Source organism: Anabrus simplex, chromosome 9 (genome assembly GCF_040414725.1).
Source record: "Anabrus simplex isolate iqAnaSimp1 chromosome 9, ASM4041472v1, whole genome shotgun sequence".
NCBI lineage: Eukaryota > Metazoa > Arthropoda > Insecta > Orthoptera > Tettigoniidae > Anabrus > Anabrus simplex.
This window is the reverse complement of record NC_090273.1, coordinates 113,169,669-113,196,198: the sequence shown is the minus strand read 5'-3', so window position 1 is coordinate 113,196,198 and position 26,530 is coordinate 113,169,669. Positions and strand designations below refer to the sequence as shown.

The 26,530-nt window shown below is 40.8% G+C and overlaps 1 protein-coding gene across 1 annotated transcript in view; it reads left to right on the top strand.

Annotated features, from left to right (window-relative positions):
- The first annotated feature begins 2,787 nt into the window (after nucleotides 1–2,787).
- The window catches only part of LOC136880893 (putative uncharacterized protein DDB_G0282129), a 312,164-nt gene continuing 288,421 nt past the window's right edge, over nucleotides 2,788–26,530 (top strand). The window contains exons 1-3 of the mRNA XM_067153424.2: nucleotides 2,788–2,794; nucleotides 3,412–4,690; nucleotides 8,082–8,248. Coding sequence (XP_067009525.2) covers nucleotides 2,788–2,794; nucleotides 3,412–4,690; nucleotides 8,082–8,248 — 1,453 coding nt within the window. The remainder of the gene's footprint in view (nucleotides 2,795–3,411; nucleotides 4,691–8,081; nucleotides 8,249–26,530) is intronic.

Below are 26,530 nucleotides of genomic sequence, written 5' to 3'. Positions count from 1 at the left end.
TACTTTCCTAGCTTTCAAATGTAGCATTGTTTTGTAAATATCATAGGTATTATTCACCTCCTCCACCTTCTGTCCAAATATCTTTACACACTGTTGACTAGATACTTTTGCCTTCGGAAAATTCTCGCAAATACACTCACCTTGTTCATGTCATTTCTGGAATCTCTTTTTGCCTGAAAATACTCGTACATACCCTTCCATTTTTCACTAAATGCTTGCCATCATGTTATCTTCAGCTGACATTTTTTTTTCTAAACTTCCCTAGTAAGTTTCTCAAATGTTTCCTTACTTATACAACCATCCCTAACTCAGTTTCTCTCTAACCTGCACACCTCCTTAATATCTCTATTTCTGCTATACTGTAGTGAGTCTTTCCCATTACCTACCACCTTAAGAGATACATGCCGGTTTTCACATTCCTCAAAGATTGCTTTAAATCCATCCCATAGGTTAAGATTACCCACATATTTTCACTGATAATTACTTTTTAAACTATTCTAAGCCTCTCTTATCAAACCTATCGTATTGTCTAATATTCTAATTTTCACAACTTTATTTTCTATCGCATTTTTATAACTACGATAAAAACTGATTCCTGATCACTTAGTGTCAGAAAAATTTTAAGATTACAGTTTTCAGTCACTTTTATTTGCTGCCTGTCATACTTTCTATTTCATTTTTCTGTTAATTAGGTAATAATTTACTTTACAGTAAAATTATTTTGATACAAGGGGGATACTGTAATTGTGAAATAGCTCAAAAGTTATTACTTTCAAAATTTTAGGAAGAAACTTATAATTGCACATTGCTTCTTGAAACAATAAACTTAACAGTTCGAAAACGGGATGTTTTTAAGAGATCATACGAAGGGTACTTCAATGCAAGTAATGGAGAGTAATTTAAAATATGAACTTAACCTTTTGGGGGTTTAGTGTTTTGGAAATTGGAACTGAAAGGAGGTAATAGAAGAATTTTCTTTCTAGTGCATTTAAAAATTTCCGCCCTATATATAGATTGGCAACATGTATACCTCTTGAGGTCACAAATCCCATGCAAGTCATCTAACACACCTGCTTCACAAATTATCACAATTTTGAGATGCTTAAGCCCTATTTTTGGTGGTATAGCCACGTAATACATAGAGAAGGTACTTCTATTGTAAAGACGGCACTTTGCATCACATCATCTGGAAATAGGCCTCGTGATCTGCCTAAGAAACGCTTCACCGCCTTCAAGAAGATATTCGCTATTTTCATCTTGTTCCAAGCAATGCACTCAATAGAACCAAAGTTATTAAAAATAAAATAAATAAATAAATAAAAACAACGTTTTGAGCCGTTTCAGCTGCATCAAACCAGTCCATGGACTGATGACCCAACAGCAGTCTGATTTGCTCATTTTAAAACACATAAATGAGGCAAACGTCTACGATGTCCAAAATTCATCTAGAAATTAATGGACGTTTTGGTGATCAGTTCTCAAGTCGCTTCTGTACTGTGTGAACCGTTATTTCCCTACGTTAATACAAATTTCCTTTGTCGTTTACATCTAATGCTAGTTCTTAAATGCGTTACTTCCTTTTTTGTATTCATAACGTGGAAGACATTCATAATATTTTTTGTAAACTCACGATGCAGGAGCTATGCAGACGCAAAACGCACTGCACAGGATCGACCCAGTTGAACACTCGTCGCAGGGGCAAACCAGTTATTAGACTGAATTACTCTAAGAAGAACGTTCTTTGATGGTGCATATTTCTCCTTATTCGGATATGTTTATGTTTAATTCATTCTAATATTCTTCGTATCACGGCAGCTAATGCATGTACTTCATCAAATAATTATTTGAGCTTTTATTTTTTATGACCGAGCTTGATAGCTGCAGTCGCTTAAGTGCGGCCAGTGTCCAGTATTCGGGAGATAGTAGGTTCGAACCCCACTGTCGGCAGCCCTGAAAATGGTTTTCCGTGGTTTCCCATTTTCACACCAGGCAAATGCTGGGGCTGTACCTTAATTAAGGCCCCGGCTGCTTCCTTCCCACTCCTAGCCCTCACCTGTCCCATCGTCGCCATAAGACCTATCTGTGTCGGTGCGACGTAAAACAAGTAGCAAAATTATTTTTTATGTCTCTGCTGCGAACTCAGAAATAGAATCAAATTTGACACTAAACAGAAGAGTGATGTAATTACAGTAGAGTCAAGGGTATTGCAGGCAGTTACGAGCTATTCGTATTTACAGTAACCATGATATATATATATATACAACAAATCACAGGTGGACTGATGTAATAAGTGCACGGTAAAGAGGTATACAGGAGAAATTAGATATATAGAAGCCTCTGTTTGAGTTTTCACTCATGGTTTTTCTCAGATCCGTAAAAGAATTCTGCACCTTCGAATGAAACATAGATTCCTTTTAACTGGATGTCGTTAAACAACGAATACTTGGAGTCTTGCGTTGAAATGGAGTTTGCTTGTTAGGGCTGGGAAGTTTTCAGCAACCAGGAAACTAAACGGTCTAAATAAGGTACAGCAGATATATCATTATGTAAAATGTAAAACATTACCAATATAGTATATCTTCAGTGCCAGTAAATTTTATCATACACGTTCATAGAATTTCCAAGAATTGCATACAAATGGAGTAAGAAAAATATTTTATTCTGGAGGTTAAATTAGGAAGGGGGAAATTTCTAAAAGACAAAACTGCGAAGACTATTTACATCAGATAAAGAGCATACAAAAATACATGACATATGAAAACGTTTTGTAAACACAGGGTGTTCCGTATGACCAGTAAGTATAGCTATTTTGTAGATAGTGAGGAATATACTTCAATTCGGGCATGTGCTAACCAAGTGGCATGTTCACTAGTTTATCACCAAGGTTGCCGCGGCTCGAATCCATACTAATGATTTTTAAACATGAAAATTCATGTAGCTGTAGTTCACACAACTGAAGGACCCGTGGCTAAGATCACATCAGCCCTCACGAAGTCCGACTCGTTGGCTGAATGGTCAACGTACTGGCCTTCGGTTCAGAGGGTCCCGGGTTCGATTCCCGGCCGGGTCAGGGATTTTAACCTTCATTCGTTAATTCTAGTGGCCCGGGGGCTGGGTGTTCGTGCTGTCTCCAACATCCCTGCTACTCACACACCCAACATAACACTATCCTCCACCACAATAACACGCAGTTACCTACACATGGCAGATGCCGCCCACTCTCATAGGAGGGTCTACCTTACAAGGGCTGCACTCGGCTAGAAATAGCCACACGAAATTATTATTATAGCCCTCACTAAAAAACACGAGCTTGCTTACTTTTAACTTTTCAAATGATTTTGTCTTGTCGTTGTTGTATTCCCTCTGGAAGTGTCCTGCTACACAGAAATTTAATGGTGTTACTGTTTGCAGGTTCATCGTCCGCTGGTCCATCTTCAAGGTCTTCAACTGCTCCTGTTCCGCAGCTACCACTGCCACCACCGAGCAGTTTCGTAACCAGCGTGACGAGCATCACTAGCCTGGATAACGGCTACCAAGGAGACGGCGAGTGGAGTCGGCCGGCAAGTCGTGGAGCAGATCAGTCCCCAACGGGCAGCGCACCTCACGCTAAGACTGCTCCACCCCCAGCGCCGATCCCTGTGGACCCCATGACAGACTCTGATTTCTTCACCGAAAGCGACGCAGACCCTCACGAAGAAGTTCCTGCAGCAGTACGTCGTGGAGGAGACCGTCGAGCGCAAGTGATCGACGGCACTTTGTACGGTAGCAGCATGCCCACCAACCAGCATCAGCGATGTCCTAGTTTTACTGCTTCTATCAATGAAGAGATGGTGTCCAGCGGCGTGTACTCGGATCTGGAAAGGCGTACTGAAGAGGCGACCTCCTCTGATGGAGGAAAGAATTTTCCGGAAGAAGAGGTAGTCACTCTTGCAGGAGACTTCTCACCTGATGGCTCCACTAAAACACTCTCTTCAAAATCAGAACAGAGCCAAGTCAAAGAAGCAGAACTGTCAAACAATATTATTAATAATAACAATAACAACAATGAAAATGACATGCAAGAACCAGACTCAACTGTAAATGAAGAGGAAAACAACCTCAAGAACCAGCAACAGAATTTGTCTGCCTCTCCAGTCGATGGTCCGACTCTTGTAACCAATTCTCCTTCAGAAATCATAGAGTTGAATTTATCGAAACAAAGTCTTCCAGATCAAAAGATCCGGAGTGCAATGAAAACCTCGGGTAAAACTAATCATAATTTAACAACTTCTTCACTTAAGACGCCTACGAACAAAGACGAAAATCACCACCAACTGAAGAAGTATAAGATGCCGAAACGTAATGTGGTGTCCAAAATAAAAACAATGATTGAATCTTCGAGCAGTACACTCAATAGGACTGCAGGTGGTGGTGGCGGTGGAAATGCCAGCACAGAGGATGAGAATCAAGAGAACTGGCGGCCAACGCGTCCACCAAAACCAGCGCGCAAAATGGGGAAATGGGATGCTGTGATGAACAAAATCGCACAAGGCCAGGCGGAACAGAAGCTGAAACCCAGTCGCCTGAAGGAAGTGAAGAGCAAAGTGTATACAAACATCGGGTCTGGAGGAAGTCAGACGAATCAGCAGATAGATATGCCACGTAGATCCTCGAGCACTGTTAGCAACGCGACAATCAACAAAACTAAAAGGTGAGTGGTAGTGGTAAATAAAATGTCATCAGTTGCAGTGTCATACGAGGCTACGCTGTTACAGGATGGTCTTCAAAATATGATTCTAGGTGCAGTGTAATATGACTGAGATTTGCCTCAGAGCAACATCCTTGTGAAACATATGCCCGCCTGGTGACCATGATCTTTAACGCGTTAAGTGTTTATGGTCTGGCAGCGTGGTTCGAGTCCTGTTGGTTGAAAAATTGTCACCAGCAGAATGTTGGCCGGCAGGGTAGGAGAGATGGTGTTACAATATTTCTAATAACGAGATTGCATGCCAAAAGCCAGTATTAAATTCCAAACCTTTCAGCAGTGCTCATACGGTGTGGGGGCATATGAGACTGTTGATGTTCGTTTGTCGGATGGAGACGGTAAGCCTTGAGCAGATTCCTTGGTGTTATTCGGCCGGAGTAGACTAAGTGCCGACACTGCTTTTCACCCTCTCCATATATCACTACCATAATAATCATCCTGCATTCAGACGCGCAGATCGTTCATAGACTTAAAGTAGACAAACCCTCACAAGGCGAGCCGAACTTGTCCTCGGACACTTCCGGCAGTAAAAACCATAGGATACATAAATAAATGAAAATGCTATACTACTGCTTTCAAATCCATATAGAATAAAATCCGTGTAAGTTGACCTTTCATTCCGGTCGAACGTCGTCAACGTAATAGAGGTGGTCATGTTAGGTTTCCTTTTTTCAGTAACTTATAAAAATGTTTACTGTATATACTGTGTGTACAGTATACTGTACCTAATGAATAAAACTGAGATCATAAAATAGAAATGAATACAGTAAATACTAATTTTACGTACACACCGAGCGAGTGGCTACGCGGTTTGAGTCACGTAGCTATCAGCTTGCATTCGGGAGATGGTGGGTTCGAACCCCATTGTCAGCAGTCCTGAAGATTTTCTGTAGTTCATTTCCACACCAGGTAAATACTGGGGCTGTACTTAAGGACACGGTTGCTTCCTTAGCGCTCCTAGCCCTTTCCTATCCCATCGTCGCCATGAGACCTATCAATGCCGGTGCGACATAAATCAAATTGTAAATTAACTAGTTAAAATCTTTAACAATCTTCTTCTCTGAATTATTTCATTCGAAATATTCGCAGCTAGAGTACTCGTTATAATATATGTATAGAGTTATTTTAAGGATTAATTGTAATTGTTAATGGAATTAATTTAGTAAATTAATAATGAAGTGATTTGAGAGAAAGAAAGATCCCTCACAAAATATTGCCCCAATAATTGTGGATGGACAGTATAAGTTTAGTAGGGAGAGAAAGCATTTAATGAGAAACGACTGATAGTTGATGATAAATTCGACGAGCATCTGTTCATAAATGATCAAAAAAGAAAATGAAAATCCACATCCTGTTTCCAGTCATTCGACCGGGTCAGGAATGGAATGAATGAAGCCCCCATCTAGCGGCGAGGATAGGAATTGTGCCGGCTGCTGAAGCCTGTCTCACTCCTCTGGGGCAATGATTAATGAATGACAAATGAAATTATATTGGAGAATGTTGCTGGAATGAAATATGACGGGGAAAACCGGAGTACCCGGAGAAAAACCTGTCCCACCTCCACTTTGTCCAGCACAAATCTCACATGGAGTCACCGCCATTTGAAACACGGAACCCAGCGGTGAGAGGCCGACGCGCTGCCGCCTGAGCCACGCAGGCTGTAAATGATAAACATCATACCGAATTTTTTTAAAAAAAATAGTAGGCAATATATTTAAGGTTTCATACAAGTGATTAATAATAATAATAATAATAATAGTAATAATAATAATGTTATTGGCTTTACGTCCCACTAACTACTTGTACGGTTTATTGAGACGCCGAGGTGCCGTATATTAGTCCCACAGGAGTTCTTCTACGTGCCAGTAAATCTACCGGCACGAGGCTGATGTTTTTGAGCAGCTTCAAATACCACCAGACTGAGCCAAGACGAACCTGCGAGTTGAGGTCAGAAGGCTATTGCCTCAACTGTCTGAGCCACTCAACCCAGTGATAAGTGTTTCAAGGAGGACAAAGACCTTAAGAGAAAAGGGTTAAGATCTGAAGACGTTTAAAATTTTAAGAAATCAGACTAATGACTGCAACGGCTTCCATGAAGAACAAAAACACCGCAGCAGATGGACACAGGAATGAAATACACTGGCAGAGAACGAATGCAGCGATTTTCGGCTGCGAGAAAAGCTTTTATGATTACGACAGATCTCCGAAGAGGATTGTTAGATGATCCTGCAGTGCCTGTTTGTTGTTGTTGCTGCTGCTGCTGCTGCTGCTGCTGCTGCTGCTGCTGCTGCTGTTCTTCGAACTGCTTTCGATGTAAAGGTGGAAATCCGTATTTTTTCCCAGAAAAAAGGGTTCTTTAATGTGCCAGTAAATCAGTCTAGAAGTTTCTTCAATTTAGGCACTTTTAAATGTCCGCTTTCACTCGCAAGCACAAGACGCGAACATCTAGCCAACTGCGCTCATACCCTTGCGCCAACCGCGCTCATACTCTTGCAAACCTAAAACCGCCAGAGCCGAAGAAGTAACAGCTCGTCAAGGTAGTTAACTTTCTTCCTGTTACTTATATCGGAGTAAAGGGCAACCGTGAAGCACCTCCATAGAGTTCTATTCCTGGCCAATTTATTTACCTCGCTTTAGGTCTTTCCGTTTTCATTCTTCCTGTCTCCAAATACCGTAAAAGTAGTTACTGGGACGTAAAGCAAATGGCATTCTTTCTCTACAGTTCTATTCCAGGTCTTAAAGTACCTGCGGGTTCTAATGGAATGGCCATCTTTCGACGGCTCCCATGGGCTTTCTTGGAATGTTCTCCATCCATTGCCTTTTTCTGTCCTTTATTTCGACTTACATAGGCTTTCGTTCTGTAACCATAGTTCATTAGATTTAAATCCAGCCATCCTCTGCTGATAATTTGTCGTAGACAGCGGTTTATGAAGATTGTAGTTGCTTTGTTCATGGGTAACTTTAAATATGTTGCCGTCTTAAAGAAGTACTGAGTTCATATTTTTATTGAAAGTTAGTTTGATTTTCTTCTGTATATTTCGATACCTCCTCGCAAGGTGCAGCTGAACAAATGCTGTTTCCTTTCCTTACTCTCTTCCTCTGCCTCTTGATCTGTGGTGACAATGTTGCCAAGATACAAAGAGTTAATATTTTCCATCTGGTAGTCATAAAATAGTAAGCTCATTTTCGTTTTTTTACTGGTTATCAGTCCAGCAGTAGGAGTTTAACTAAAGTGAAAGCAATAATAGATCCAGGTAGAGTAACTGGATAGGTGTTAGATATATTTTTTCCTTTGCATCCTAGGTTTTATATTTGATTTTTTGTATGTGTTTTACAGCCGAAGAACACGCACAAGGACATCTTCATCTTCGCTGCAGCAACAACAGAAGCAGCAACAGCAGCAGCAACAAACTGGGACTGCAGGATCACCGAACAGTACTCCTCGGAGTTCCATGAGTGACGTGAGCACGAGTGCGCCGCAGAACCAACCGCTATCAACACCTCGTGAGTACTAAACTATACGTACTGTTAGACATTGCAGCAAACAGTTAATATTAAAGAAAAGTAGAAATCGCCAAACATTTAATTAAAACTGCCTCATATCTCAACTGTCGACTGAACTCGTCGTATAACGTGAAGGGAAGATTAACATTCGGATCAGTATATATACAGTATATGCGCTTAGTATTTATTTGCTTCGTTGTCAAATTTATTTTCAAATTATATAAACATTAATATTAAACATAAGTAAAGGGATCTCATATACTCCCTGTTCATATGTTATCTTGAACAAACATATAGTTGGAAACTGTCAATATAAGTAGTGCAATAATAGAATTGTAGTTTCTTAAGTGAGAATTTTGTTTGTAAAGCCTGCACACTGTATTTCTTTGCTGTCACGTTTGTTTGCACTCAGCTTGCTCTCTGGAGGAAGAGTCTAATGAGGGATTACCAAGAAGTGGGTATTAGAGTATTGTCAAAGAACACCACAGACAAAAGTTAGTATTTTTTCAAGTATGTTACAGAGGATTTGTGAAATGTTATTTTTTGATGCTTATAGGAAGATACCATCAGAGTATGATGACCTTGCGTTTTCTTTGTATCCCACGAAGTAGAAGAGAAAATTATGTAGTAACTGTTGCGAATTTGACGTAGATCTGTAATATTATTCACTTCGACAGTAAGATCGTCAAAAAAGTACAAATTGTTTACAAAAATACTAATTTCATGCATATTCTACAGTAAGTTCAACTGTAAATTCTGACAAATTCATCTCGACTCTTGGTTTTTATATCGCAAGACTCGTATATTATTTCCTCCATTAATCAGTAGGAAGAGTTCTTCAGGATGTAATACTCTGTATTTAAATATATATTTTGAACATCTAAAGAAATAGTGCTCGGCCGGAGTATAGAGATTCTCCTAGAGCATAACTTAAAACTACTCAGCTAAATGATTCCCCCATTCAATCACTTTTTCGAGCTGATATCTGCCAAAATCGCATCAGTTCTACTTGAGTCTTATGGTAAGTATATGAACCTTAGACATTTCTGCCCCCTCTTCTTGGGGATACGTCGGCGAAGATCATGATCTCAGACATTTGCTATCTAACCTTCTCATTGGAGGAAAATGTTTGCATGTTGATAGCCTAGTTCTAATACGTATCTGACAATGCTCTTCCTTTCCATTATTTTCCTTAAAGACTGGTCACGCCTCCCAGCCACATATGGATATTGCAGTCCATCAGAACAATTTTCGTTGTGTTCATTTTCCTATGCTCACGTAAAGGACAATGAACCTTACCGTACCACACTGGAGGAATGTATGTGTGCATGACCTATTTAAGCACTCCTACAGTATAGTATATTTAAGGTTCATTTTCCATTACTCATAATCATAAGAGGGTATTTAGTTCCCTGTCGGCATAATTAAGTCATATTATTATTATTATTATTATTATTATTATTCCGGGGATACCCGTGGAGCAAAAAGAGGTTAAAGTAGGTGCCGGGGTGAATGGGTCTATCTACACTATCAAAAGTAATTTAAAACTTGAACTGAAGGTTATATTTCTTCAAGAAACAACTCGACAAATAACAGGTACACTTAGCAATCTTGAAACAAGGAGAAATCCAAGATTCAGAACTTCAACCTTTTTTGGGCTTCAAGCCCCTAGTTTTACAATGTCAGAGATACCGGATCCAGTTTACGAAAACTTTAATTCATATTAAGGAATCATTTATTCAAGGGCAGAAATCCCCTTAATTCAAGAGCAGTTGCTCCCTAAATACAATATCAAGACTCCCAGAGGCACTCTCTACTATTCCAAAAACCTTAAAAAGAGCAAACAGGCTCTCAGTTTCTTTCAGCCCGCACAAGGCAATATTACCTCAAAATGTTACTCTCTTAATTACAAATAGCAATAGTTTAATGCAGGGGTATCTAGTACCCAACCTACAGGGCCTTTGCGCAAAAGAACAGGTTAAATAAACGGCCCGAACACAAACTGAATGGAGGCATACACTGCGCTCCAGATAATGAAATATTAAAAGTATAGGGCTCTCGGCCGATGAAGCAGGGGCTATTCCCAAACTACTGAGGCGGCTCGCATATAAATTACTTTAACATATTACAGAAATGTTGCAAAACGTAGTCACCTCAAAGCAAGATTAAGGGGAGCTCGAGAGGGTAACTCACTCTCTATCACCGATTTACAGTTAAAGATTTTATGAAATTTTTACATTAGCCGAAAGAAAAGTTACATTTTAGAAAAGTATGTTTAGATAATTAAAGATTCGGACCTTCCCCTCAAATAAAGCTGCGGAGGTAGCAAAAAAGAATGAAGTTATGTGGCCATTACCTTATAGATGTTCTGCTGACTGAAGAAAGAGGCGGCCACACACACTTATCAAGACGGAGATCAATGACAAGGAAACATGAAAAGCCGCAGTTTATATACCCTTAGGGAAGGTTCGAGATCGTTCAAGATTAATCAGGACACACCCTCTTAATTTTCATTGGCAGATTCAAAGTGAACAAGAAATGCGGGATTGGTTGAAAATTAATTACCAAAATTCGTGATTGGCTAGATTCAAAACTGGCGGAAAGAAAAGGAAGTATTGCCAACCCAAAAATAAATGAACATAGATCAGTTATGGAAAACCTAGGAATATGAAACTTTTTAAATTTCAAGTTCTTCCACCTTGAACCAGAGTGCATGATCATAGTTTTTAGTAGTGTCATCTGTAGAAAATTTCCAGACTTCTTTATGTATATCAAAACAAAACAAAGAGAAATTCAGTCAGTTTAGGAAACTTCACAGCGAAAGTTACTTAATATTTCAGTGTTGACATCTTCTGATTAAGTTCCAACTTGTTGTGTTATCAGTTTCACTTTTTGACCGATAGAGTAGTTAATTAAGGCGCTTATTTGAATACGCGGCGTTGAGGTGTACGTCCCGGAATAATAATAATAATAATAATAATAATAATAATAATAATAATAATAATCGCTTGGCTTTAGCTTCAATGTGCATGCCCTTTGATTCGATGTCATCTGGCTGGCTGCGCGTCAATTTCGAAGTTTCATTTCTGCACGGGATGGCAGATAAACGGATCTCTGTTGGCCACCTATGGATAAGATTTAATTTTGTCGTTGTTGTCGTCGTTATCGTCAGCAGTTACTTGTTTCCGAGTTTACAGATTTCCTGGCTAATAGCTCACTTCAATTCGCAGCAGTTTGTTTTTCCGGTGACTGTACAGGTCAATTCTCGGGTAGAACATACGTCCACATATCGCGCAGCTGAGGGACGGGGGAGATCTTGGTTGGGTTTGCCGAAGTTTGCGTTCCTGTCGCTTAATATCTTCATGTCTGCGGCATTCTTCTTCGAAGTATTGAACTGAGGCACAGACACTTTGCCACCAAAGTAAACGGTCCTCGGCAAGTGTTTCCCAGATTTGTGGGTTTATTTCTGCCATCTTTAAGGTTTGTTTCAGTTGGTCTTTGAAACTTATCGGGGGGGGGGGGGGAGGGTGCACCCTGTGGTCTTGAACCGGAGCTAAGTTCGCCATAGAGGATCTGGTGCGGTAGTCTGGTGTCATTCATACGGCTCACATGTCCTCCCCAACTGAGGCAATGGTCAACGACCAATGCATCTACAATCTTAGCACATGCTTTCTCGAGAACTTCAACATTAGAGACGTAGTTTTCCCACTTGATGTTCATGATGGAGCGTAGTTTTTGCTGGTGAAAGTGCTCCAGCTTGTTGATGTCACGGCGATATTAGGTCCACGTTTCGCAGCCATAGAGAAGTGTAGAACAGACTACAGCCTGGTACACCATTAGTTTTGTGCGAATTGTAAGGTTTTTATTCCTGAAGACTCTGGGATAGTCGCCCAAAGGCCACATGGGCAGAATAAGCACTAAATGTCACCAGAGATATTTTACATGGTGACATCGTACGGCATCGAGTGGCAATGCGCTTCTTTCCGCCCTTCAAAAATTCAACTACCTTTACTAGATTTGATCTCACAATCTTGGAATGCAAAGGCAGACACTCTACCACTGATCCACAATAGGAGATTAATACTGTCTCATACTAGATATTTATTTCAAAATTCCTATGCCACTGTATACAATATATGATCTGTTTTTCCTGTCTACAATGAAGCTGACGCTTTTGACATGGTTTGCATTCTGCACCATCGGTATTTCCACGTGGAAGAATCTAATTGAGGGGTTGCGTTTCACTATGCATGGAGTACACAGCAGCATCAGTGGTCCAGCACAGCAGACTGTACCAGATGAGTCATCCCGTCTGCGCGGTGCGGGTGGGTATTGATTGAACCGAGAGAGACGCTCGCGCCACATGTCATTCACAGGAGGATTTGTGCTCGCCGTGCCCATAACTCAACACTACTACCTTAACTCCCGTAGAAATTTTTACATAAGACGCAGGGTTAGCTCCGATATAGTAATCTGTATCGAATGTTCTCCCGTATAATTCTCAGGCCATACGATACTTGGAATTAAAATATGCAACCTATTTAAGCATGCAAATTTAAAAGGAAAAACACTTTTCAACCACTTAAGGGCTCAACAGAAGTCGATCCGACCTTCGAATCAGGAAAGGGAAACCGCTATTCACACTGTCCGATTTCTTTTCCAGATCTCGTCACCTCGTTACAGCGTAGACTTCCCAAATTTGAAAAATTCTGGCCGGGTTGAGTGGCTAATATGTTTGAGGCGCTGGCCTTCTGACCCCAACTTGGCAGGTTCGATCCTGGCTTAGTTCGGTGGTATTTGAAGGTTCTCAAATACGTCAGCCTCGTGTCGGTGGGTTTCCTGGCATGTAAAAGAAATCCCGCGGGACGAAATTCTGGCACCTCGGCGTTTCCAAAAACCGTAAATGTAGTTAGTGCGCCGTAAAGCAAATTATTATTATTATTATTATTATTATTATTATTATTATTATTATTATTATTATTATTATTATTATTATAAAAATCTGGATTTCTCTAAACACTCCAGTTACTCCAAAAGGACCACCACCAATAGAACACAGAATCGAAATGGACTGGAAGATATGTAGGATTCTTTAATGATACCTTTCCATGGAATGGCTTTAAGGTGGAACCTCACCCTGTCTCCAGGACCAAGATATTAATGGCCTGATCTTTGCGGAAATCTATTCACGTTGCCACTTGTCAAGGTGTACAATAGTGCATTAATGTTATAAACATAAATGAAATACAGGGGTATACCCCGTGGTAGAACTGGAATGTACGTAAATGAGCCTATATTCGTACGGGTGTCGGAATCTTGCCTTGTAGTTCTTAAAACTTCTGAAAGTCGACGAAGGGGAGATACCGGTACTGCGTTTAAAATACTACGCATCTAGACACGTACTGAACCACGATCTCGCGAATAAAAAGCTAGCGAACAACCAAATGCTCTGCGTAGTACAAGCATTACAGTTGAATGCAGGAAAGTGGAAGATAGGCAATTTTTCATGCAGCTGGTCAGCTAGTTACGTATGAATGAGGAATAGACGATTCTAATCGCAGGAAATCGTCATAGAACGCTGATATAGACCTTTCTACGTTATCCAGGAAGAGACAGGATGATGAAATCTCTATTCTTCCAAGTTGGAGTTCGTCTTCTTCTTCTTCTTCTTCTTCTTCTTCTTCTTCTTCTTCTTCTTCTTCTTCTTCGCCTTTTCCCCAGTTACCTGCGGTCAGCATTTTGTATAGATTTAGGCCATTTTTACAGCCGAATGCCTTCCCTGACCCCATACGATAAGTACCCTGCCATATGAGTGCCAGCCCTGAATGCAGATTGATTGATTGGTTGGTTGGTTGATTGATTGATTGAATCCTATATGGAGGGATGTTTTCACTATTACGTGTTCCTGAGGTGGTTTGTAGTGCGATGCGTTGTATGTAAATGAAGATACGTATTAAGACCAACACAAACGCCCACTCCCCGAGCATGAAGAATAAACCAAGGGTAAAATCCCCGATCCGGCCGGAAATCGAACACATGCCCCTCTGAACTGAAGGCCACTACACTGACCATTCAACCAAGAAGCTGGACTTTCAGTTAAGAGGTGATCATTTTGAGTTCTTGTGTACGTAATTTTTGAGACGACATGAAGAAAACAATGGTATTAGGTTTCATTTATAGCATTATTTTGTGTCCTTATCTTACTGAATGAATGTTCGGCTCCATGGCTAAATGGTTAGCGTGCTGGCCTTTGGTCACAGGAGCCCCGGGTTCGATTCCAGGTGGGGTCGGGAATTTTAACCATAATTGGTTCATTTCGCTGGCATGGGGCTGGTTGTATGTGTCGTCTTCGTAATTTCATCCTGATCACTACGCGCAGGTCGCCTACGGGAATCAAATCAAAAGACGTGCATCTGGCGTGCCGAACTTGTCCTCGGACACTCCCGGCACTAAAAGCCATACGCCATTTCATTTTTCACCGACTGAATGGTCACATAATAATCCTATTTCAGGTAAAACTCTGAATAAAAGCGAGTGTGTTATAAGCGTAAATTGTGTTTTGGTTTGTTGAGCTGGACACACCCTATGGGGTGTGCATCAACCGTGCCGCTGTTGGCTAGATTGACGTAACGCTGATGAAGATTAATTAGGGAAGCTTCGAGCGCAGTAAATACCTTCCGGCAGTCTGTTTCCCAATAAACACAATCAATTCCGTTATTGCATATGTAGTACAGGCTTATGTATGGAACAAGTTGTTTTCATAGATGTAAAAAATTATTGAAAACAGGAATGTTTTAAAAAACTAGACAGCTGAGTTTTTAATATCACGATAATGATATTAATCTTCTTTCGCCGCATTCCTCACGCTCTGGTAGGGTCGCGGGTGCAACTGCGTCGCACATGTGGATAAGACGCTATTTTTCGGCCAAATACCTTTCCTGACGCCAGTCCTATGTGAAGGAATGTGTACACTGTAATATCTCTCTCTCTCTCTCTCTCTCTCTCTCTCTCTCTCTCTCTCTCTCTCATCGACCAGTTGACCCATTTCCTATTCGCGAATCGCTTCCGGGAACAGACCACTAAGATTACAAACAGCAGAGTGCTTGTGATCTTAAAGCTGTCTTACGTACACAGTAGTAATTTAGGTCCACCACTGCAAACGCAGGATAATAAAGTGCGATGTTGCGGTGAGGAAAACTGTTTTTAGATGGCAAGAGAGAATCCTTGAAGAGCAACTGCCTTTATTAAAGCACCGTGATGAGATATAGTCCAATAATTAGTTAAAAGGGAAACAAACATACATAAAATATTGGTTAGTTATGAGAAACCCAAAGGGAGCTGTCCTGAGAAGAAATTTTATTTTTTAGTCAAATCCTGTAAGTACATTTTACAGACTCTCCAACATACAACAATTTGTCTGAGCACCACCCCATTAGCTTTCCTCTTTGCAAACAAAATTCAGGTTACGACCCCCCAGAAGTTGTCTTAATACTTGACAATTATGACTAACAAGGAAACTCTTTCGACTGTAAGTCTCCGACCTGATTTAGATTTGGTTCAATGACTTCAGTAGGACTGCTTTATTCATTCATATCAAAATTAGATGCCCGGTCGTCTATTTAGCACCTGTTTTGAGGTGTCATAATTTGCTTATTTAAGCACAGACAGGAGTGAGCAGTGGGAAGCAGGTAGAGACGGGGCGGCCGGCCAGTTCATGTCAAGCTCACTCTTTCTCGTTCGCACACACACATTACTAAATATACGACTGGGCATCTAATTTTGATATGACTGAACAAAGCATTCGTATTGAAGTCGTTGTACCAAATCTCAAATCGGAGACTTACAGTTGGAAGGGTTTTCTTGTATGTGGAAAAATAAGCAAGCATGCAATTTTACGAGCCTGTTTGTATCGTGGTCGTAGCCTACATGCTTTGTCCGCGATGGTAAAGCAGGTTTCCTATCCAAATAGTGTAATCAAAGACTTTAAAGTATACTTTTAACTTGTTGTTCACAAACGTAGGTTTGTATTTATCAAGTCTGCCAACGGCAATCAGGCTGATCACACACTGAGCGGTTTTGGTCGAGTCGGCCGCCGAGTCTGCCGCCGCCTGTGACTGATACACACAGCGGTTTCTTCCGACTGTGACAAAACACACGAGCGAGCGCGACGTTAGATGAGGCCAGAAAACTACATTTTTCAGACCACTCTACAAAAAAAATATGGCTGCCATACCGCGCCAAAACTGACGAGGAGTAACCTAGTTATGTATAATTGAAACTTACCAATGATGCCACATAAATTCAGCTGAATGTATGTATTCAATATATGGCGCTAGAGCATGCACCAAGTCTTCACAACACTCGCTGCACCGTCAGCAAACGACAGACCGAGTCGGCCCCAGAGTCTGCCGCCTGCCGGCGAGCACCGCTGTGTCTGTTTCATCCCATCTAATACAATAGAAACATGCGTCGACTCGGCAGTAACCGCTCCGTGTATCATAAGTCATCAGCCTTATAGCTGACGTAGAAGTATTGTTGAGTCGTCATGGTAACAAGCTTGTTGATGATGGTAGTGGTTGTTGTGACTTTATGTATGAGAAAAACCACAGCGTGGTCATTTACTTCTGTTTATCAGGAAGATAATAAAGATGACCACCGAAGTGGGAAGAACGTGAAGGAACAATCTCTCGAATGAGTGAAAGCCTAGCTGGTCTACGATGTATTACGGCCCTAAACGTTTTCAACAAAAAATATTGCCCTGGCAGACTAGTATTACTATTGTAGTTAATGTGTGCTTTGTACCCCTTCTGTTGCCAGTCATCATCACTATATGGCTTGTAAGTCTCTCGTATAGACCCAATTAGAATTGGTTCCAGTATATAGAACTCTTGCCATGATTACTTGATACGAGAACTGAAAAAGATCCAAAAGGAAAGCAGCACGATCTGTTCTGGGTGGTTACTGACAAAGGAGAAGTGTTACGAAAATGTTCCCAACCGATGGCGCAGATCGGCCAGGTTCGCGCACTCCGTAAGGATGTGTACCACGGTCATATGACAACCCCAGAGGTAATAGGTTAGCGCCCCATGATACTACTATTTCATTATTAAAACATTACCCATTGTAACTGGAGGTTTAAAGATGCGGCTACTTAGAGATATACGTTTCAATTTAGGCACACAAATCACTGTTCTGGAACCCTCAGTGCCAGTAGGCATTGCGTTTTATGGTACTTCATGAATGTGTGTCTTGGGAGAAGTGGGAGCTCGCATTAAATGGACCACCTGAGACGCCACGCCCTACACTCAATTGAATCCTCTGGCCCCCTCCCTAGAGGACAGTTTTGATCATTTTAACTCTCTATCCTTCCCCCAGCGATAACTTTCAGGCGCATTACGTATATCTGTGGCTCCCATCGAGCGAGGAACGAGACTTAAAGTTTTTTGTTTTGTTTCGAATATTCCAGTGAAATAACATGTACGTAGAGGTATAGTATGTTCCGTAAGCAAGCAGTGAGACTGAATCTAGACGTTAATTGTCAGTCGTTATGCTCACTGCTCAGCGGTGTGCATTTGGTGCGGTATGCTAAGTACTTCTTTGACATGTATGGATCTTCCTTCCTCATTATGTGACCATACCATTTCATGCAGTATTTCTGTGGATCCCAAGATCGTGGATTCAAATCCGACAGAGGTAGTTGAATTTTTCAAGAGAGAAAAAGTCCATCGGAAACTTTATATATCATACGATGTTCGTATGTTCAGGATCTCTGGTGTTTGGTGATTGGTGTTTGGTGATTACCCGACAAAATTAATTAAAACTCAGTTTTAGAGATCTGTTTTATTCTGACATCTGCTACGGAACGTCGAAATTGACGTACAGGCTGCCTATAATGCGTCAAATTGAAATGCTATTGAGTTTTTCTGTAATCTAGGTGACTTTAAAGGAACCTTCTATGAATTCATTCCGGATCTTATAGAGTCTGACATATCCTGCCCATCTAAGAATTACCATTTAATTTACGTACATTCACTGTGCACGCACCTTTCTAGTGATCCAGCATTCTGCTCCACATCATAACAGGTCTAAATGTGGTTTTATAAACCTTTTTTTAGTTATTGACATTTTGGGATTGCTGAGTACACGCGACAAGGATCTCCACTTCAGTCAGGCAGCCTTTGTCGGATCTGTTACGTCGTAAACACTCCCAAACTCACTGTGACTGCTTACAAGCCCTTTACAAACCCTAATTCATCGATGGATTACCATTAGTTTGGTAATTTATCTCTAAACCAAAATGTACACTAAATACGTCTGTAGCACTGTTCAGGAAACATGTACCTGTATCAGTAGAAGAGCGATTAATTTGATGATGCTGGACGTCTTGCTCAGACGACGACCATTGCCTCACCCTTCAAGTTTTCATTCATCACAGTAGCACATACAACAAATCATTTGTATGTACCACCATACAGTACGTTCTTGAAATGTAATTTTAGCTGAAAGTGAGACATAAGCAACCCGAATATATTTCAAAGAATGTGTCTGGAGTGGAATTCTTTTTCTGTTTCTTGTTCGTTACTTTAAGTATATTACTGTTTTAATATTTTTTTCAGGTAGTTCATAAATTTATTACTCAACATTATTTTCGGCAGATTGAAGAACCGAACAGTTTTAAAGTGGAGTGGTATTAGTTTTAAATCACAGAAGATACGACGCGTTTATTATTGCGAAATGAATATTATCTAAATTGCTAGTAATGCTTTAAAACGGTGGATTTACGTAAGATATTTATAAACAAATGATATCTTTCTATTCACGTAATACAAAAAACGAATAACATGAATCTGTCTTGATCTAGTGCCGTGATCTTCAGGCCTCTTGAACTCAACATTAGGACCATGTACTGAAATATGATTTAGTATAACGGTAAGATACATAGCCATCTACTATAATAAAGTTTACTTTGTTTGTTTGTTTGTTTGTTTGTTTGTTTAACACTTGTGAGCCTTTCTAGATTTCCACTACTCCTTCCTGTTAGTGCAGAATATCGTCCTTCGCTCTTCAGACCACCTCGCTCCGTTTCTCCCTCTTTGCGGAAAAATCTTATCACTTTTGTACCCACGATGTGAACTTACTTCTGTCTTGAACCATTGGTTCGGATACATCGGCCAGATCCTCTTTCATTGCAGTTTCCGATGGAGTGGTACAATTCTAACTCATGAAAAAAATCAAGAATTTTCTGTGATGCTGTGGTGTTAGTTCATCGAGAGAGATGATCGTAAAATATCGCAGAAAGTGAGAGCCTGCCAAATACAACTCTGTATTAGCTTTCAGCCGATATTCACCCTCGCAACTTTTACGTGGGCCGACGGTCTTTCGTAGGAATTAATTGTATTTAAATCCTCTTCAACCTACGATGGCAGCATGTAAGGTTTCAGAACATTCTACTGTGTTGTTACGGTATTCGGTTTATCATGAAATGTACCTGGACTGTTTAAGCGAGTTCATTGAGGTGAAAAGTGGTTTCCATGCGTTTGGGCCAGTAATTTAGGGTTCTTTTCTCTGCAGTCGCATAGCTAGGACCAGGGAATGGTCCGTCTAGAATACTTACAATGAATCCAACATTTGATAACGTTTGATTTTTTATATTATTAATTCGGTGTAATGGTTAACTCTGATTAGTTCAAAGGCTGGTTGAATCCCTCGTTAGTTTCATAGAAAGACTGGGCGTTTATGAAAATGAAAAGGCAGTTAATTTCACATTGTTTTCTCACCAGACAAGTGCATATGTCTACAGAGCTCACTGATACGAAAATACAACTGACCCTACTAGCTATACTTTCAGATCAGTTATCGCAGACTAGAACGTTACTATCATAGCTGATATATTTTATGTTGTCGAAGTTAAATATGAAACAGACAGATTGATGAAATTAATAAACTTACTTTGGACATGCCTAAAAATAAACAGCATTCAAGTCCGAAACTCAGCGGAATTATCATGATGGAATCTTACAGATGAGTCTGACAATAACATGTTCGTCTTTCATTTAAAATAGATTTACTGTAACTATGGTTTTCGTGAGCAGCTGCGAGGGAAAACTCTTAATTTGTCCAATTTTTTTAAAGTGAAAATAGTCCAGTAACTATAAATATTGTCCGGTTACTTACTTAATCTGCTAACCCTCCAGGTTTGGCTTTTCTCCTCGGACTCAACGAGGGATCCCAACTCTACCGCCTCAAGGGCAGTGTCCTGGAGCGTGAGACATTGGGTCGGGGGATACAACTGGGAAGGATGAGCAGTACCTTGCCCAGGCGGCCTCGCCTGCTATTCTGAACATGGGCCTTGCGGGGGGGGGGGGGGGTGGATGGGAAGACTGGAAGGGATAGACAAGGAAGAGGGAAGGAAGCGGCCGTGGCCTTAAGTTAGGTACCATCCCGGCATTTGCCTGGAGGAGAAGTGGGAAAACACGAAAAACTACTTCGGGGATGGCTGAGGTGGGAATCGAACCCATCTCTACTCAGTTGACCTCCCGAGGCTGAGTGGACCCCGTTCCAGCCCTCGTACCACTTTTTCAAATTTCGTGGCAGAGCCGGGAATCGAAACCGGGCCTCCGGGGGTGGCAGCTAATCACACTTAACCACTACACCACAGAAGCGGACGTGTCCGGTTGCTACTCTTCCCTACAGTATACCTTGCGTTCTCCATACGTAACTCAAAGAACTGTAACTGTATTGAAACGGTCTTGTGTAGTACTGCGATCTAGTGGTGTATATGTGAACTCGTTCGTATATTAATGCAGTGCATGGCCGCATGAACGCGCTGCTGTGCAGGTCTTCGGCAAGGATCTTTATCCCATCTCTTCGCCGCGCAGTGCTATTCAATAGCTGTTAGCAGTTGGTACTAAAGCACTCAACAGCCAAGCGGAACAGTCAGTTGAAGTATGTTGACGTGTGACAATGCATTTTCAATACCCTCTGTCGATATGCTCTTTCATATACGTCCAGTCATAACATCAAGGCGAAAGTGTGAAGATCATCTTGTAAACTATATTTAAAGGGTTCCATATGTTATGCTACACCTATAATCAATACTCCATTCTTCCAAGGACTTTCTTTTTCCTTTTACCACACTATATATCTGTCATAAATCCTTGGTAACTATTTTGCAATGCTAATTTCCGTACCACATTACAGACAAAACCGAAAGTTAACCAATTTTTATTTAAACTGTCGTAATGAGTTCCAACCTTCGCTGAATGGTCAGCGTTGAGGATTTCGATTTAGAGAGTCGCGGGTTCGATTCCCGGCCAGGAGGAGGATTTTAATCGCATTTAATTCTTCTGGTCCGAGGGAGATGGCCGTGCGGTTAGGGGCGCGCAGCTGTGAGCTTTCATCCGAGAGATAGTGGGTTCGAACCCCACTGTCGGCGGCCCTGATAATGGTTTTCCGTGGTTTCCAGTTTTCATACCAGACAAATGTTGGGGCTGTGCCTTAAGGGCACGGCCTCTTCCTTCGCACTCCCAGGCCTTTCATATCCCATCGTCGCCATAAGACCTATCTGTGTCAGTGCAACGTAAAGCAAATTGTAAAAAAAAAATCTAGCTCGGCGATTGGACGTTAGTTTGTCCCAACACATTCATATTCAGACAACACACCTCACTACCAAATGCCATAGAAACACGCAATAGTGATTACATTCCTCCTCACATGGTTGGCGTCAGAACACGCATACAGCCGTAAAATAGGGACAGATCCACATGTGCAATCCCACAGGTATGGGAAAAGCTGTAGAACAACATTGAGTTCCAAGCGTTGATGCACTGGATTTTGCGTACGCATCTGTGCGAGTGTTACTGAAATCTACATATGGTGTAATAGAAATTCCTTTTGATATAGACTGTGTAAATAATGTACTGTATTAAAGAATGCCGTAGTTATGAATTATGTATGGATAAGAATATGTACATTTCAAAACTGGGACTTCTTCCTTTCATTTCATTAACAAAATCCCACCACTTCTAGCTTTACACGTTTGCGAGATCTTACTTTCCATAATTGAAAATTCGGTAGGGTAATATAGTCAACTCATAAAAATTAGTAGTATTTCTTAATAGTCTACATATTCTCTTAGTTTTTAGTTTAACTAATTCTAAAATTCAAAATAATTCAGTGTTCATGTATACTTTGAATTAGATATTGACAAAAGAATTAATTCCTATTACCACCCACCACAAAAATACAAGTCGACTCCTAACAAAAAGAATAGAACTGAACGAAAATAATTAAGACATTTAGATCAAAAGTAATAAGTGTAGATTCCCCGGGAATCAACTTCATTTTCATCGCATTTTTTGAAGTAAACAATGTATTACTCAAAATGTATTCAATGCTAGTTCATTAACCTGAATAAAGAGGACTGATCTCTTTAAGATAAGCAAGATTTCACACAAATAAGATATAAACTGGTCTTTATATATACTTCAAAAGATTACGAACATTTAAGAAGATTGAAACAACTATACGAAATTGACATTTTATGAAACCATTGTCTTTGCCATCTCATAAATAGATTGAGTTTTGCCGCGCTTGTTAAAGGGCAAAGAAATTAGCCGGCAACTACTAGTTTTCGAAATTCTTGGCGAGCTAAGTGGAGTTGTTGGCTCAAGGGTTTTCTGTTCGCCGTTCTACTGCTGGGTCGCTCACCATAAAGGCTGTAGGCCCTACGTATAGCCCGGCAACTCAAACTGAAACCCCGCAAATAATGTGCACTTCGGATAACTCTCTCCTTCCCTTCTGTCTCTAGTCATGCAAGACCAGCCTTCTAATCTACACAGAAGTGTGTTCCATCGCAAGCCAATAGAAGTGAATATCGCCCAGTGTTGGCGAGTAGTGATTGCATGTCGGTCAACACTGAGATAGGTACTGTCTTGAACTAAGCCAAATAGACAATACTACTGGTTGTCTACGCTGAGGCCCTGTTTCTTAAACGAATGTTAAGTGTTAACACTGCTGTTAAGGAGACTTAACACACAATTTAACAAATTGGTCGTCTCATCAAGAATTGTTAACTCTAACAATGTTAAATCTTGTGTTAAATTGTTGCCTACGATCACGTAGGCAACGGTTAAATTAACCTAGCAGACCCCTGTGTTAAACCTCTTAACAGTTGCTAAAATTTCAAAATGGAGACATGTAGAAGACGTAAGTTTGAAGCTTTACTGCTGTATGAGGACTATTTATAAACTGAAGAAGGCAAAGGACGACCCATACTAAGAAATAACGACCTTTTAGAGTTGTCAGAAGAAAGATTCCTAATTACCGAAGCCATATTGAACAAGGTACCTACTAGACGATATAGGTTAGTTTCCAACAGATTGCAACTTACCAATCTCTCCAGTGCAGCAGTTACTTACAGATTTTACAAGGATGGGTCAGACCCTGCGTCCAATCGATTTCAACTAGTCTAGCGGATACCACTGATTGCTTTATTCGCAGAACTTATCTTGTCATGCAAGATATTATCACTGCTAACATTATCTTATATACACGGTCTCATTTGCAAGTAATTAGTACGGTCTGTAGCAAACCAAAGAAAACTGGAAAACATTGAGGCTAGATACCTGATACAAATCCCCCACATTTTAAAATGTACAGATAACCCAATGACATACTGTACATAACTACCAATGAGCCGCTTTTCTTGGACATGAAGTCTACATTTGTACTACCTGATACTGCCGCATCGATTGCTGTTCTGAAAGACAGGAGAGACAAACTCCAACAGATACCAAATATATATAATTATATATATAATTATATACCAAATATATATAATTATATATATAATTATATACCAAATATATATAATTATATTTGGTACTATCAAACTAGCAGATTCCACGCTCCGAGGAAGGACTATCTGCCAACTCTGTGGTATGCCCTGTTCACGATACCATCTAATGAACTGTGTGAAAAGAACCCAACCGCTCAGTACTTCTGCCAAAGACTTATAAAAGAAAAATTATTATTTGTTAGACGAGTTGCTCTATTATGAAAACACACATAGACTAACAACGTGGCACGGCTTTGCCCGTAGAGTATCTGTTTGTGACAATTCCCCGGTGTTATTGAACGCACTGTAAATTCCAGAAACCGCTGTAAATGAGCGGTTAGTGCACACGCATCATTTTAGTGAGATGTGTATTCCATTCCTATGTACTACCTATACAATTTTTAAAAAGTCATCTGTAGAATTTTGGAAATAAGATGTCCTGTTATTTTTAAAACTATCAAATTATCAAATTCGCTTACAACACACAACTAAATTATCTCGTTCATCCTTTTGCATTGGCGTCGCATGTGACAGAATGGGCAGCATGCGGTGACGTGCTTTATCACCAGTCAAGAGATATTCTATTAGCATTACTTGGACAATTTACGTCAACGAAAGCAATTACAGTGTAGAACGCTTTAACACAACTTTACGCCTGCAGATTGCCTGAAGCATTGTACGGCGGGTGGTATATGACGCTGTGCAAACGAAGCTAGTACGTAATTCACAAACATAGTACGTTACCCTCCTGAGACCCCCGGTATAGTATACTATACCTTAGGTTTGAGGCATGATGTGGCCTCTTGTATTGTCACTTGCTGCATTTCTAGCACATGGTGACGTCTGTGGGAACTATCAGTGCAGAAAAAATCAGAATATGCTTTAACTCTTTCCTTAACCCCAGAACCTAGTTTAAGTCAAATCTTGCAAAAATCCAAGTCCCGGGTCTCAGGAGGTTATTTTTAGCCCGTCCCTCGGACAAACAATCTGCTTATTTCTGAATCATATTTTACGAATTGTGGGCATTCACCCTTGCCATCCATAAGGTAATTTGTGCTCTTCTCCGTAACACTCTATAGATAGATCAGTTCGAAACGGGTATCTCCAGCAACCAGGGTTAGAAAATGATCTTTCAGTTGGTGTAAAAGTAAGTTCATAAAATTTCCTCTTCTGAAGTACACTGCTCGAAAAGGGATTTTTTTTTCACTTTGTATATGTTTATACCTACATGATACGCAAACATATTTACATAAAAACACGTGCAGTGAAACAAGCTACCTCCTTTGCAACAATTACGAATTAAAATGAAAGGCGTCCTTTCGACACTAAATACACGTCAATGCACAACGTGGCATAAACAAAGTTATCCCTGATCACACACCAAAATGTCTACGTGCTAATTGAGCGTCTTAATAACGAGTAGTGTCACCTTTCGCATGTATAACAGCTTCAAAATTATTCTTTTTATGCTTCTGATAAGGCACCGCACGTTGTTGAGACAGTCGCCACTCTTCCGCACAGGTATCTGAAAGGGCTTGTAATATTCGGGGTGGTGGATTCCTCGTTGCGATGCCTTGCTCAACTTGGTCCCAGACATGTTCGATCGGATTAAAGACTGTATTTCTGGATGGCTACTCCATTCTTTGCACCTGGTGCTCTTGCTGCAATCTTCAAACGATATTAGCATCGTGCGCTCTACCATTATCATCCATGAATACAGAGTTTTCTCCAAGTTGCCTCACGTGAGGAATCACATGTGGCACTAAGATCTCGTCGAGCGGTTAACGATCCATTGCGAATGATTAGGAGAGCGGTTTCCATGTTAAGACTTAATGTCTGCCCACACCATAACATATCCACCTCCTTAAGTAAAGTCGATGAAATTGCTCCCCACGTCGTCTTCAAACTCGCAGACGACCATCTGAACGATATAATGTGAAACGGGATTCATCTAAGAACAGCACAGGACTTCAGTGTCTTAGTTGCCAGTGCAGATACTTGAGAGGGTCGTTGAGATCTTAAATTGGCCTCTCGAAGGCTCTCTCTGACTCTCGGATCACTAACCCGTACTCCAGAAGCATGACATCTGGTCACCTGATGTGCTCGTGCTGTAACTCGGTGGTTTCGGAAAACTTCTAGACACAAAAAACCGATCTGGTCCTGGGCTGATTCTACTTTGATAGCCCGTGCCAAGGCGCCTGGTAAAACTTCCAGGCTCCCGTAAACTTTTCCACAGATACCAAATCTTATTCTGAGTAACCTCTAGCATTCTGGCAACGTGCCTCTACGTCAGGGCCTCTCAGGGTGCATGCACTGTGCACGGTGCAAAAGACGACTTCGCTTGGTTGACCAGAGTGCAGACCCCCCACTCGTCGATTTGGAGCAGTAGCGCTGTCTCTCTCTTTTCCCACGCCTATCTCGCTCGCTCCCTCTGTCTCCGTCTC